Source organism: Triturus cristatus, chromosome 7 (assembly GCF_964204655.1).
Source record: "Triturus cristatus chromosome 7, aTriCri1.1, whole genome shotgun sequence".
Lineage (NCBI taxonomy): Eukaryota > Metazoa > Chordata > Amphibia > Caudata > Salamandridae > Triturus > Triturus cristatus.
In genome coordinates this window covers 427182522-427199079 of record NC_140590.1, presented here as the reverse complement: position 1 = coordinate 427199079, position 16558 = coordinate 427182522, and the positions used below count along the sequence as shown (strand labels likewise).

General features: G+C 41.1%; 1 protein-coding gene across 1 annotated transcript in view; it reads left to right on the top strand.

Annotated features, from left to right (window-relative positions):
• The first annotated feature begins 15592 nt into the window (after positions 1-15592).
• The window catches only part of GSG1L2 (GSG1 like 2), a 234694-nt gene continuing 233728 nt past the window's right edge, over positions 15593-16558 (top strand). The window contains exon 1 of the mRNA XM_085616721.1: positions 15593-15893. Coding sequence (XP_085472847.1) covers positions 15593-15893 — 301 coding nt within the window. The remainder of the gene's footprint in view (positions 15894-16558) is intronic.

Here is a 16558-nt window from a genome sequence, read left to right as displayed (position 1 = left end):
AAAAAACCATAGGTTTCAGGCACGTTATAGTTAGGAATTAGCATTTAAAAAACCTCAGAAATTCACTGAAAAAACCATAGGTTTTAGGGGTGTTATAGTTAGCTGGACTTTTCACTTGTACAAAACCATTGAAATTCCCCCGTTATAGTTAGTTCAGCTAACTATAACTCGCGCGCCCGCAATGCACTGCTGATGACGTCACATATTACATCACTCATAACATGGTCAGTGACATCACTCATGACATCACTGATGACATCTCAAATGACATCACTGATGACATCATCCTTGTGATAGAGTGGCAGACCTCCTCTCACCCTAATATAACCTTTGATACACACATTCAAAAATAGAGACTAAAATTTTCAAAACAATGAACATACCAATACCAGTTACAACAACCTATTCAGTAATTCTAAGATCCATATACACATCCACTCATTCACCAACAGTCCTATACAGTCACTCATACATGTACTGACTCATCATATGTACCCATACACCTATACATCCTGTTACACAATGCCACTCATCCATAGAGTTACTCACACACATAGTCACTCATGCTAATAAAGAATCAAACATACATTTACTTGCATATACAGTTATACACACACCACCACACTTACTTCTATGGAAACTTACACATACTTAGTCTTTTAAACAATCACTTATAGAAACACATACTTATTCATACAGGAACTCTTTCAATCTCTCACTCTCACATATACTCACATATATACACCAATAGTCACATATACTAGTTTAAAACATATGTAGTTACTCATAAAGACACTATTGAGACAGTCATTCACTCACTAACACACCCATACACACACTCATCCACCCATACAGTCCTGCACAAATGCTGTGTTCAACACATACAAACAGTGAGTCACTCATTCATGCACCTATGCACTACGTAATACCCCCCACCGAACCATGCAGACACTCAGACTGATACTCAAAAAACCAACTAATAACCTATATAGACACCCATGTAGCTACTCACAAACCCATGCAGCCACTTATACACAAAGTGAGAGACTGATACAGATATTTACATATTTAAAAATTACTCACTAAGCCATGTATTCACTATGATACACTTATCGACCTTGAGATATACATATATAAAACATATTTAATTTTCAGAAAAACACACATTCACTGGATGATGTCATCAGTGATGTCATTTGAGATGTCATCAGTGATGTCATGAGTGATGTAATATGTGACGTCATCAGCAGTGCATTGCGGGCGCGCGAGTTATAGTTAGCTGAACTAACTATAACGGGGGAATTTCAATGGTTTTGTACAAGTGAAAAGTCCAGCTAACTATAACACCCCTGAAACCTATGGTTTTTTCAGTGAATATATATATATATATATATATATATATATATATATATATATATATATATATATATATATATATATATATACATATATAAACATATAAATATAATCTGCATATCTATATAAATATAAATGCATGCAAACATATACATATACATATGTGCATACATATGCATGGTATGTACATGAAAGTTTGAAAAACTCTAATACAAGCAAAGCTAAAAAGCCACCTAAATACCAACAGAATTGCTTTAACTTAAACGAGGGCGAGACATATTGCATTTTCAATGCTTGTTTACTTTGATTCCATCAAGAAGGCATTCAGATGTGTCACACATTTTCCATAAATTCTGAATGGTAGCATTCTAGTTGCTCATTAGATCACTGTAGTAAAGCTACTGCTCACCAGGGAAGTCTGCTGCTGGTATTCAAAGTGCATGTTTCAGTCTGCATGTCAGAATTCTTTAATGAAATGGAAGAGGATTTGAGAAGTCAAAATGTGCCCTAATCTTTATTTCTGCAGCACTAATCATAATTTCTATGGCAAAATGAGCCCCCTCATTTTGTTCCTTAAAAATTAAATGTTTTAAGTGTTACCACTTTATTCCAATCAAGATGGCATCATGTGTGCCATACTTTTGTTATAAGTAAGATTGTTAGCGCTCTAGTTGTTCTTTAAAACACTCTGGGACATTCTGTCATTGGGCTATACTTGGACTACATCTCGGTGATATTTGTGCTACATTTGGGCTCTTTTGTCTCTGGTGGCCATCTTGGGAGACTTATTTGTTTTGAAGTTTCCTAATTTCCTCATTTACAACAGTCTCCTCAGTAGGAAATACTTTCAGGTTTTTTACTTTCATTCCATCAAGAAGGCATTCAGATGTATCACACATTTGACATAAATTCGGAATGTTAGCACTCTAGTTGCTTATCAGATCACTGTAGTAAAGCTACTGCTCACCAGGGAAGTCTGCTGCTGGTATTGAAAGTGCATGTTTCAGTCTGCATGTCAGAATGTTTTAATGAAATAGAAGAGGATTTGAGAAGTCACTCAAAATGTGCCCTAATTTTCTTTTTTCCGCACTAATCATAATTTCTATGGCAAAATGAACCTCTTCATTGTGTTCCTTTTAAATTAAACTACTCACTCTCTACTACTCACTCGCTACTACTTTCTACTACTCACTCTCTACTATTCTCTACTACTCACTCTACTTCTCTCTACTACTCTCTACCACTCACTCTCTACTACTCTACTACTCACTCTCTACTACTCTGTACTACTCTCTCTCTACTACTCACTCTACACTACTCACTCTACTACTCTACTGCTCACTCTCCACTACTCACTCTCTACTACTCGCTCTCTACTACTCTCTACTACTCACTCTACTACTCACTCTCTACTACTCTACTACTCTCTACTACTCTCTCTGCTACTCACTCTCTACTACTCTCTACTACTCACTCTCTACTACTCACTCTCTACTACTCACTCTCTACTATTCACTCTCTACTACTCACTCTCTACTACTCGCTCTCTACTACTCACTCTCCACTACTCACTCTCTACTACTCGCTCTCTACTACTCTCTACTACTCACTCTCTACTACTCACTCTCTACTACTCTCTTTGCTACTCACTCTCTACTACTCACTCTCTACTACTCTACTACTCTCTACTACTCGCTCTACTACTCACTCTCTACTACTTGCTCTCTACTACTCACTCTACTACTCACTCTACTACTCACTCTCTACTACTCCCTACTACTCACTCTACTACTCACTCTTTACTACTCTCTACTACTCACTCTGTACAACTCTCTACTACTCACTCTCTACTACTCTCTCTCTACTACTCACTCTCTACTACCCACTCTCTACTACTCTCCTACTCTACTACTCTCTCTACTACTCTCTCTACTACTCACTCTTTACTACTCACTCTCTACTACTCTCTACTACTCTCTCTCTACTACACACTCTCTACTACTTGCTCTCTACTACTCACTCTACTACTCACTCTACTACTCACTCTCTACTACTCCCTACTACTCACTCTACTACTCACTCTTTAGTACTCTCTACTACTCACTCTCTACTACTCTCTCTCTACTACTCACTCTCTACTACCCACTCTCTACGACTCTCCTACTCTACTACTCTCTCTACTACTCTCTCTACTACTTACTCTCTACTACTCACTCTCTACTACTCTCTACTACTCACTCTCCACTACTCTCTACTAATCACTCTCTACTGCTCACTCTGTACTACTCTCTACTACTCACTCTGTACTACTCTCTACTACTCACTCTCTACTACTCTCTCTCTACTACTCACTCTCTACTACCCACTCTCTACGACTCTCCTACTCTACTACTCTCTCTACTACTCTCTCTACTACTTACTCTCTACTACTCACTCTCTACTACTCTCTACTACTCACTCTCTACTACTCTCTCTCTACTACTCTCTACTACTCACTCTACTACTCATTCTCTACTACTCATTCTCTACTCCTCTCTCTCTGCTACTCAGTCTCCACTACTCACTCTCTACTACTCTCTACTACTCACTCTCCAATACTCACTCTCTACTACTCTCTACTACTCACTCTCTACTACTCTCTACTACTCACTCTACTACTCACTCTTTACTACTCTCTACTACTCTCTACTTCTCACTCTCTACTACTCTCTGCTACTCACTCTCTACTACTCACTCTACTACTCTCTCCTACTCATTCTCTGCTACTCTCTCTACTACTCTCTACTACTCTCTCTCTACTCTCTACTCTCTATTACTCGTCCTCTACTCTCTACCTCTCTACCTCTCTCCACCTCTCTCTCTACTACTCTCTACCTCTCTACCTCTACCTCTCTACCTCTACGTCTCTACCTCTACACCTCTACCTCTCTACCTCTCTCTACCTCTCTACACGCACACATATGCACATATATGCATATGCATTTATATATGTGTGTGTATATATATATACATACATACATATATAAACATATATATAATCTGCATATCTATATAAATACAAATATAAATGCATGCATACATATACATATATGCATGTTATGTACATGAAATTTTGAAAAACACTAATAAAAGCAAAGCTAAAAAGCCACCTAATTACAAACAGAATTGCTTTAACTTAAACGAGGGCGAGACCTATTGCATTTTCAATGCTTGTTTACTTTGGTTCCCTCAAGAAGGCATTCAGATGTGACACATTTGCCATAAATTCTGAATGGTAGCACTCTAGTTCCTCATTAGATCACTGTAGTAAAGCTACTGCTCACCAGGGAAGTCTGCTGCTGGTTCAATGTGCATGTTTCAGTCTGCATGTCAGAACTTTTTAATGAAATAGAAGAGGATTTGAGAAGTCAAAATGTGCCCTCATTTTTCTTTCTGCAGCACTAATCATACATTCTATGGCAACATGAACCCCCTCATTTTGTTCCTTTTTAAATTAAATGTTTTAATAGTTACCACTTTATTCCAATCAAGATGGCTTCAGGTGTGCCATACGTTTATCATAAGTCGGAGTGTTAGCGCTCTAGTTGTTCTTTGGAACACTCTGGGGACGCTGCAGTAGAACACAAAGGAATCAACTAACAGTCTCTGCCCTTGTTGGATGTACATGTTTTACTGAGAATGTCAGACTTCATTCTCACATGACTAAGAAAGATAATGTGAATTTACAGAAAATATGCTCTCAGTTTGGCTTATAGATCACCTTCCAAATCACTGTGGGAAAAGCATGTGAAAATAGTTTTCTCTCAAACATGATTCATGATATCTCAGCACAAGGCTTTTTCACTGGTAAATCACCTTAGAACATACCACAATTCCTAAAATGAGTATGGTGCCATCAACAAATTATTTATAATGTAACTAAAGTCTTAAAACCTTCTATTAACTGCAATGCTTTTTAATGAGGTGCTATCATGTATATTGGTCCCAAGATGGCGGCAAACACTTCTTGGATGAAGTGCTGACAGCCAATCAGATCTCATGATGAGATGTGTGGTTAGGCTCCGCCCACATATATATGTGATTTTACTTTTGATTTTCGCAGGAACTACTGAACGGATTTACACCATTTAAGCAAAAGGCATGACTCTGAACCAAGGTCTACCTTTCTGCCAAATTTGGTGTAATTCCATTCAGCAGTTCGGGCTGTAGCTGCGTCAACAGGTCCTATGGGAAATTGCATTGGGAAAACGCGTTTTGGGACCCCCCTTTTTTCTCAGCCCCCGCTTGACGAATCACCACGAAGCTTTCAGAATAGGAGCGGACAGGAGCTGGCCAAAAGTTTGGAAAGTTTTGTGAAGATTCATCAACCGGCACCAGACTTATTGGGAATAGAATGTTGCGGATTTCCTATGGAAAATAGGTCCTAACTATAACTACCTACTGGCGACCGCCAGTAGGTAATAGATATATATATATGGGGGGATGGATTATTGAACAAAGATGAACACAGTTTCTTAAAAATTGAGTTTCCTACCACTGCAGTTCTCTATTTCCTCCCAAAAGTGCATAAACAACAAGAGCCTATTCCAGGGAGACCCATCATTTCAGCTCAACGAAGTCTATGTGAGAACATATCTAAATATGTTGACTTTTTCTTACGTGGATTTGTGGCGGAACTTCCGTCCTACATCAAAGATACGGGGCATTTTCTCTCTAATGTATCGCAAGAGTACAGCTGGTAATTCAGTACTCCATGCGCAGAGCTCCCATCCATATCATTTACTTAAAAGTATACCGTATGGTGAGTTCTTACGCATCAAGCGCATATGTAGTACAGATTTTGATTGTAACAACTGTCAGAAAGACTCATTTCAGAGGTTTTTAGCTCGCGGTTATACCACAGACGATTTGGAAACAGCACTAGTGAAAGCTAACACTACTAACCGCGATGATTACCTTAAATCGGTAATCAGGACTACCACCATCAAATCCACCCCTAAAAACGAGAGTGAGTGTAGCGAACCTGGTTGCATTTGATTCATCACTACCTTCAGTAATCAGGACAAGGAATCGAGAAAACTGATTTATAAAAACTGGCCCATAGTGAAAACCGACCTTAGTATGTCCCAATTAGTACCTGATTTACCTCAAATCACGTTCAGGAGAGCACCCTCTATGAGGGATGCCCTAGTTAGGACTAGCCCTGAGACTACCATTACCAGCACATGGCTATCTAATCGTAAGGGTTTTTTCAAATGTAGTTCGTGCCGAGCGTGCAAGTTTGGCACTAATACTTACGAATTTTTGGGCGCTTTTGATCTAACCCCCACTGCTCTTAAAGGCTTTTTTACGTGTAAAACTGACCATGCAGTTTATGTTCTTGAATGTTCGTGCAACTTAAAGTATGTAGGTAGCACGAAATTACAGGCATCAGTCAGAATTTTACAACATTTAAGGGCTATTGTCAATTCTGATTCAAGCTACCCTGTTGCCCGTCATTTTAAACTACTCCATAAAAACAACCTGAATGATTTAAAGTATTTTGTGATCGATGCAGTACCTAAATTAATTAGAGGAGGCAACAGAGAAAAGCGCCTTAGGCAATTGGAAACCCAATATATCATTTTATTAGACACTAAGATGCCTAATGGCATTAACACAGGGGAAGACATGCATACTTTTCTTTGAAAATTATTCTAGGATACATCCTTCCTTGTGTGTGTTAAAAATTGGACTTTACTGCATTGAATACATTAGCTTTCTAGATGATCAAATTTTACTAAACTTATATCTACAACTGTTTTATGGAGATTACTCCATTAAACACCTCTACCTTTGGGGTATATTTAGACTTTTCTCCTTGGTCCTGAAAATGTGTTGGGTTGGTATGTATAATTAATGAACTGCTATTTTAAGGTTTTTTAATCTTGCAGCCCCAGTTTGAGTGTTGAGTTTACTTAACTTGCAATTTATCCCGTCTGGTCAAGTTTCCCTCTTTGTTTCCTAATTGCTTTTGCTGCTATACTACTTTGCCATTTGCACATGTGTTGCCTATTTTGCACTAATGCACTCGCACTTTATCTCTAGTACTGTTGTTTCTAGTAGACATTGTTTTGTAGTATGGCCACTTGATTATTTAAGGATTATTCCTTTATACCGGTCCGATACATATATTGTTTATTCTGCGCATTTGCACAAAAGACGACCTGTGCCATACATGTCTATATTTGCACTGATGCATTTGCACTTTATTTTGGATATAGTATTCAAACTATGCAATGTCTATATTAATGCATTTGCACTTTATATTTCTGAACCGGTTTAATTAGTATGCGTGCAAATGTGTATTTATATGTATGTATATATTCTCATGTGTATATTAATGCCATTTTGTAGTTTTCAGCTTTATTTTTATGAAGGAACAAAATTACATATCTAGACAGGGAAAATTGCAGGACGGTTTACATCGAATTTGCTTTATGTAAAATATAGGGCTCTATAGGTTTACGTTGAAGAGGGTGCTCCGCATGGAGAGATCTTTTTGTTATATTGGATCCACTACTTTGATATTTGGAATCACTCTGGTTGACCCATAAAGGCGAATGCTAATGATATGCGAGCACAATATTTTACTTCAGGGTGAATTTTGACTGTGTATCCACTATGGTAGAATTGAGCTTGACTTTGTCATCCAATATGTTTCTAAATTTTGCACAGTTCGAGTACTTCTTCTCTTTTTATGATCACCCTCTGTGTAATTTGAAAGTTTGCTGTTTTGTATGCCACTATTTCATTGGCACTTATATAAGGGAGGAGTCAACACTTTACTATATATGCATTGTATGGTTCTTCAGGTGTCAAGTGATGAAGGCCGTGGCAACACGGCCGAAACGCGTCATGCCGTTTGACTTGAACGAATAAACCTGCTCTAAAATATATTTCTCAGCGTGTGGTGGTCTGTACCTGTTCCAGTTATCTGCTGGAGTTTGGGAACTCTTTATGTTATATATATATATATAGATATATATATATATATATATATAGATATATATATAGCTGTAAAATGGCCAAAGTCTTTTACGACTCCAGGCACAGTATAACAGCTTTGGATTGGTGAAATACCATCCAGGCCAAACTGAAATGAATAAAAGCAACCCCTGACACGTGTTTCGCTCTAATTAGAGCTCTTCAGAGAGGTATAGCTTTGTCCATACACAAGGGAGCACCCAGTATAAGTCAAAACAAAAACCCTTTCAGGCATATATATTTGTAAATTTTTATATAATTTAAAATTATAAATAAATTAAAATTAATAGTTTATTATTTGTTTTAAAGTAAATATATTAGAATTATTATGTATGTGTGTTTAACTTTTTTAATTAATTTACTTTATTATATTTTTTTAACATTTTTATTAAATATACTTTCTTTTTTATATTAATTGTATTATTGAATATATTTAATATTTATTATTTTATGTTATATATATATATAAAATTCAATATTTTGTACAACTATATTATTTACATCAATATTTTGCTATTTTTGTACTTAACTGTTTAAGTATAGGGATTCAATATTTTTGCATTCTATATTTTTTCATCGATATTTTCTCAGTGAACCGGTATTTGGTGCAATCGTCAATTAGAACAAGAGTATAACGTCCATCTGGCAGGCAACCAAAATTGAGGCTGGTGCATGTCCACAGTTGTCGGGGGCCTTGTTCAGTGATTACTGAGGGTGGCGCTTCTGTTGACCCCGTGACTTGGCACCTCTGACAAGACTGCACCAAGGTTTCTACCATCTTGTCCATGAGTGAGAACCTAACTTTGTTCCTGAGGTGGTTCTTTGCCTTTACCATGCCTTGGTGTCCATTGTGTGCTAATTGAACCACCTGCATGGTGAGGCTGGTGGGAATCACTATTCTGGATCCTCACTGGAGGCACCCTTCTGCATCTCTCACTAATTTGTGACGTACTTGATAAAGGGAGTACAAAATCCGCTTGGCCTCTGGATTGCGGTGTGCTTGATGCTCCTTGAGGGAGTTCCACTTCCCTGACTATAAAGCCTTTTTGAGAGATCTACAAACACTAATCCTGTGCTGTCACTTCTTGGATCATCTGAATGGATAAGGGCAATGGCTGAGACCACTCAAACATACATCTCACGTATTCCTCAAGCTTGGAATAGGTCTCTTCTCTTGGAAGAAAGGAACAAATGGTTTATGATCTGTCATGACTGTGAAAGAATGGCTGCAGACATGCAGATGGAAGTGCTGAGAAGCCCAGTGAATAGCAATGGCTTCTCTTTTTATCTGTGAACATCGCTGTTCTGCAGGAGTCAGTGACCGGCTGGCATATGCAATGAGGACCCAGTCTGAGTCTGTTGCTGAGTAAGGACAGCTCCTAAACCTTTGGGGCTCGTGTCTATTGCAATGGTGGTCGGATTGGAAAGGATCAAAATGCATCAGAGTTGTGTCAGCTGAAAGGGCATCCTTAGTCGCAGTGAAAGCCTTGGACTTTTTGTCACCCCAGGACCACAGGGTTGTCGCTTTCATGAGATTCCTCAGCGGCTATATGCGGGTGCTCACGTCTGGGAGAGATTGGCTGCAATAATTCACCATCCCAAGGAAACTTCTCACTTCTGACACATTGCTTGGGGCAGGTGTTTCTCTGAAATCTCATATTTTATCTGGGTCAGGAGCTCTAACAGCTGCTGAGAAGGTGTACCCAAAAAAACTGATCTGCTGTTTTAGGAACTCACACTTCTCCCGGTGGAGGGCCAGCCCTGCATCTTGGATCCTGCATAACACTTTCTGATTCCTGTATGATGCTCCGCGATGGAACTCACAAATATAAGAATATCATAACTGACATTGATGATGCCTTGCAGCCCTGCTAGAAGTTTGTGGATCATGTTTCGAAACACCTCTGCAGTGCTTGATATTCTGTCATTCAGACTGCAGTACAGCCTGAGTCCAGCATGTGTCAAGAACATTGTAATGTATCTTGAATGACGGTGTAGTGGACATTGATGGCATTCTGGTCCCAGGTCTACCTTGGAGAACCATTTGGCTATGTTTTGCTCTACGGTGAGGTCATCTGTAGTGGGGGTGAAGTGGCTTTAATGCTGTTTTGCAATGTTTGGTAACCATATATCTACGCATTTGCAGACTTATCTAGGTTGTTTCTACTTCTTAGCCAGCACAATGGGGGACACCCATGCAGGGTGGCTGGTGGATTTTATAATTATTCCACCCTCTCCAGATTCTCTAGTTCCCTCTCAACCTTGGGTCATGGGTGCAAAGCAATTATTTGATGCAACAATGCCAATGGTTGTATCGATTTATCAGTGTGCAGTAGTACCACCTTATCTTTTATGAATCCTATGCCATTGAAGAGGCAGTCAAACTCAGCAAGGATGCGGGAAAGAGTCTCAGTATGCACTCCAAGAGCGAAAGTAACAAGTCCCAGAATTTAGGCTGTAGTGTAGCTAGTTAGCATGCCCTGATCTCCTTGCGCCACGTATATGGTTGTGCTGGTAAATGTGTCCCTACGTAAGATTTGAAAATGTTTTATTTTATATTTTAACGGAGTTTTATATAGCACAAACTTAAACCCGAAGGTATCCGGTATCAGAGCACATTACACGAGCACCAGTTGCGTCACATGAGGGTACATTCATTTTTGTTAGGCACGGTGAGATTAAGTGATTTGCTCAGAATCACAGGATGTTCAGTGTCATTGCCGAAACTCAAACCCGATACCCCAGATTCGGGGTCGACCGCCGTAGCCAGTAGGCCAACTCCTCTCCCCAGATTTGAATCTCCTTAGCATGGGCAATAACTGAGATTGGCCACAGGCAACAACTCTAACCTTCGCCTTGACTAATGGCAGAGGCTCCGGCATGTGCTTGTAAATGTCTGCTGACATTATGCCGATTGATGCTCCAGTGTCTATAGTGGCTGTGACTGGGTGGTGTCCAATGAGTAGCTGACACTGGGGTAGTGGTTTGGGAGAGGTGGTGGTGTTGCCAGTGGTAACCACCGAGTACACTGTATACTCAGCGACATCATCGTCCATATCCTCTGCTGCCTGTTGAGAGCCTGGACCAGCATTGACTGTCTTTTTGGGCTTCTGTGGCATGGATGACCATCACACCTTCATTGAGCAATTATATTTGCTGCAGGTGGTACCTCTTCTACCTTTCACCAGGCAATCAGCTGGTCTGTGGGATCCACTCATGCAGTAGTGGCATGGTAGTTTGGACACAAGTGGCCTTTTTCCTTTGTCTGGTGAAGCTCCTGGTTGCACTGCATTGATGGGCTCTACCTTGAAGCCCTTGATTTGGAAAGTTCCTTCGATCTGAGTAAGTATGTCCTGTAGGGGTTTGACAGACTCCTGAAGGATACTCTCTCGCAGCTGTGACGTGGTGCAATCATGAATTATCCGGCCTCTGATCTCCTTCTGTTCATAGTTAAAACCATAGATGCTGGCGAGCTCCCTCAACCTGCCATATAATTCATCAATGGACACTTCTGGTTCCTAACAAGCCAGGTGAAATATGAAATGCTCGTAGTCCCTGTTGACTATGGGCTTTAAGTGTGCATTCATGGCATCTACAATTGTGGCATATGTTCTGGGTTCCACTTCCATAAATTTTTTACGTTTTTGTGGATAGCTTTGCCTCCTAAATGGAGCAGCAGGGCTCATCATTGTCTTGCAGCAGTGACGTCCATAGCCTCGAAGTAGAACTTATGGTGCTCCACCCAGTCCCTCCATCAGCGCCCTTGTGATGAAGGAGCACCATCAATGACAAACAGCTCAAGAGGGGGCCCTTGAGCCATGGCACCCAATAGGGGAGTGCTTTTACCCCAGTTGACACTGTATGGCTAGTGGGGAGCAAGGCTGGATTGCCTCCACTGAAGAGGGGGGACGTGGGATAACTAAGAGTCTGTGGCACAAGCACTGTCGTCGGAAATACACAAACCAGGCGGTTGCCTTACAGGGCAGACCTGATACACTCTCATTGAGGACTACACCCCACATCTACACATGGCACTGAAGTGCTGGAGGCTCAAACGCCCCCCCCATCTTTTCCCCATATTATTGACATCTTCTTTGGTGTTGCTCACCAGGAGATGATAGCGTTGCAGGCACAGTAGGGGAAGCTGGTTTGCATCAAGCACCATGTAGCACGATCACCGTAAGCGATGAAGCACCGGGCGATCACCACAAGGGCTGTCACTATCTGAGGATGAGCAAGGCAGCGTTGGTGCAAGGTGGGCCTCGTATCGCACCTCATTGCCAATGTTGTGATTGCAATGTAGTGCGCCCGAAAGGGCCTAGTGCAGTCTGCAAGCCTTGCTGGCCATGCTGCATGTTCCGTACCAAACAGAGGCACATACACACTGCTCTCGGTTCTCCGGCTGGTATGTGACTGGCAGCGCTGCTCCGCCCACCGCCTTTATTGCATGGCCCACTCTAGCGCGAGCCAAATCAAAACATACACATTTGGCTGGTATCTACTGGCTCGCCCGTCTCACTTGGGTTCATCCCCACGCATCTTGCTCAGGACGGACATTACAGCCTACTGTCTTCCTCATGTAAAGCCACCCACAACAAATGGATAATCTTTTGCCTATTTCTGTTAATTAGTGTGCATTATTCTGTAATAATGATCACAGACATCTGAAGTATTGCATTAGAAAGCTTGACTGTGAGAACCTTTTGTGCACCAATTATTCGGTTTTCCTTTAGACTATCACAAACATCATTTAATGTGTAGAATGGTGAATGCAAAATGGATGATGTATGCTGCACAAAGATAGACCAGCACAACATACTCCCTCATTATTTCTCTACCAACTCCTTTGTCTTTAAAATCCTGTCCGAGCTTTCCTTACACATGCTTTCCTATCATAGCAGGCCATTGGAAATTACCCAGTGTCATGATTCGTCAGTTCAATCTGGGATCTCTTGCCATAAACCCATATGTCCTAAACTGTTTGGTTGTAAAGAATTACTATCACCATCTGACAGTGGGTGGCTTTCTCACTTTCAAAAACCGTGATTATGAAGTAGAGGGTCATTGTACCAGATTAAACTACAGACCTATCTCCTAAAAGCAAGAACTTAGCCAGATGCCCTTCCGAAGCTGTGCTGGGTTTATCAGCTGCTGCTACTGCCCTTGCTTGTTCGGAAGCCTCCTGCTAGTCAAAAGAGAGAAGTATAAGGATGAGGGCATAGAGGACCAAGACATTCTCCAGTGATTCAGGAAGTCCTCTCCAAGAACCAACTATCTTCAAGTGCATGTGACATGAGTGGTGACTCCATCTGACATGCGCACTTCCCCCATGCCAACATTCTGCTTCACTCTATGTTTTGCCTATGTTGTAAGAAGCATGAACACTTTTACTTCATCCACTTCTACTTTTACTCCTGTGGACTCTGTTGTCTCGTTAGCACCATGTGCTCTACCTACCCTTTTGCACCCTGCACTTTCTTCTCAGTGCTAATTGATTTGATCTTTATACTGGAAAAAAGTGACTAATAAGCTTCAGTAACATACTACGCGGCGACAACTTGAGAAGTAACAATGGAAGCTTCCTCAACAAAAAGAACAGTTACAAAACATTCATCACCAGTTTACGCTTATGATACACCTAGAATATGTACATGTATAGCAGCGGAGTAAGATACTGTGCGTGAAGAAAATCAACATTGGCTTGCTTCCTATGTAATTCTTTTGTATAATATTTTCATCCACTAACCCCTTTTCCATATGTACCTTAATATACTTTTTCCAATTTAATGTAAAATAAGTACTTTCCACCTAGATTGGCCCATATGTACCTCGCTACATCAAAGATATTAACAACTTTGAACATGTAACACTAAAAAGCCAACAGAACAAAGGTCACATATTTTCGTGCCATTATGTTTACTTTTCAGTGAATGTATAGGCAAAACTGGTGCGTGTTCCGTTGGTCGCATTAAACAGTAAATATATTCAGCACCATATGTCGTGCTTCTAATAGAATAAGGCTATCGGGCATTATTTCGCCTATATTACCTTCTGCGTTAAATCTCATTCTCTATTAACATCTCAATTATTGGCTTTTTCTCCATTAAATCACCCTCTCCGTTTACGCGAGCATATGTCTCTATGTACAAATTAAAAGCTAGACCTGTTGCCTGTTGGGTTTGTCAATGTTCATTGTTATTAGACCAAAAAACAAGAATGATTTCCCTAGGCAGCGCTTATTTTAATTACAATTGTTTTCCCAGAGATGCAAATTCCTGTACTCCTTATCCCGGGTCTTAGAAAAGCTGCACGAGTATAAAATTTGCTAACGTACAGTTGCACTTGCAAGGCCCAAAACTCATTAAAGTTGCAGTATATTTCCCATAAATCTCCCTAATAGGCGGCGTGATGAGAGCCGTCCCCCATCGAACCATCGTGCATGCTAAATATCCTTTCACAGCGAGCAAACCAGCACTCGGCCCAGCACTGAAAATTCTCTAACTACCCAATTCCTAGCGGGATGCTCCTGCTTCCGGAAAGACTGACCCTCGCATCCCAATCACGGCTCAGCCAGACATGAACAGTCTACGGGCTGATTGGATGCTAAATCCCCAACGTGCAGGGGACGCCGAGCGGCGCGAGACATTGTACAAGTGCCTTGATTGAAATACTTCCTTGCCCTTCCGCCAGCTGATCAGGGATTATCTCTGGCGACAGGAGGCACAATTTATAGAGACCCAGTTAAACTGCAAGGGGAGTTTTATGTTAATAAAGGGAGGTATGGAGGGACCCTTTCAGCACCAGTCGTGCCAGTCTCCAAATAGGCTTCGGGGGTTAATAGTTCAAGCGGCTGAGCTTCTGGAGTTAATGGATCAGTGACACGTAGTCACATTCCCCCATTCCGTTGAAAAACTATTGTTATAGAAGATTTTTTTTCTTAATCGAAAATGTACTATTGAATTTTTTTCTTTTATTTATTCTACCTCTATGAGTGCCTAAACAAAATGATTCGGTACCCATGCTTTCCTTAGTGTATATGAAGCTGTGTACATTTTGACTTGCTGAGAATGTCATTGGTTGAAAGCAAATTAGGCAGCCCGCTTCCCGCCAAGTGACTGCTTATGACAGTAGAGCGAAGGCACTTGGAGCAGGTGCGTCGACGGGATCTCAGTCTGCTCGTCTCCTCGCTGCGCGAGGGCTTGGCGGTGAGATGGGCATGGACAGGAGGCACAGGGCATCGGTGGCCCTCACTCTCAATGTCCTCTCACTCGTGTTCTCCATCACCGCCTTCAGCAGCAGTTACTGGTGCCAAGGGACCAGGAAGGTCCCCAAACCCTTCTGCTCCAGCAAGGTGAAAGAGCGCGAGACGTACTGCATCCGAGTCAACGGCTCCGACTCCAACGACACCAGCGTGGTCCAGTACAGCTGGGAAGCGGGTGACGACAAGTTCATCCAACGGCACTTCCACGCTGGGATCTGGTACTCCTGCGAGGAGGTCTTTGGGAGCAACGGTGAGTACCAAAAATCTGCTAGCCGCAGAGTTAGAAGATGTGGGATATAGGACTTGTTAAGGCTCGCACTTCAGGCGATAATTATGCTGATGTCATCGGTTGATGGTCTGTCACAGCGTGTGCTTTGAATCACCTTTGCCTATCATTGAAGCATGGGCGCCGTGTTTTGATTAGTGGCAAGTCTGTGCCGGCTGATGAATGTGTCTCCAGCTGCAAGGCGCGCGCCCCTCACATTTCTTCTCGGTTGTGAGTGGGTGGCAAAGGAATGATGAAACTACTTTACAGCTCAAACGGAATAATGTTAGAAATCAACAAGACGTTAATGAGCCCGCACTGATTGTGACTCACAAATGTTTTAATTTTTCAATGAAATGTATTACTGTCGTTATTCTATTGCTATTTTCACGTGATGTCTATTAAAACAGAGAACATACATTTCTAAAGCCATCAACATACGACACTTGGAACCTTTTTAAAAGTGGTTGACGTGGCTATTTAATCTAAATGCTAATTTTGGAGACAGCGCTTGGGTTTCAAGAGTGCAACCAAAGTTAAGTAATTTTATTAATTTTATGCATCTACGTCTGTTGTTTGGAGCATTAACAAGACTGGGCAAGTGTAGACTCGCCTGTAACGTGGTCACCCTTGTTTAGATACATTAAAGC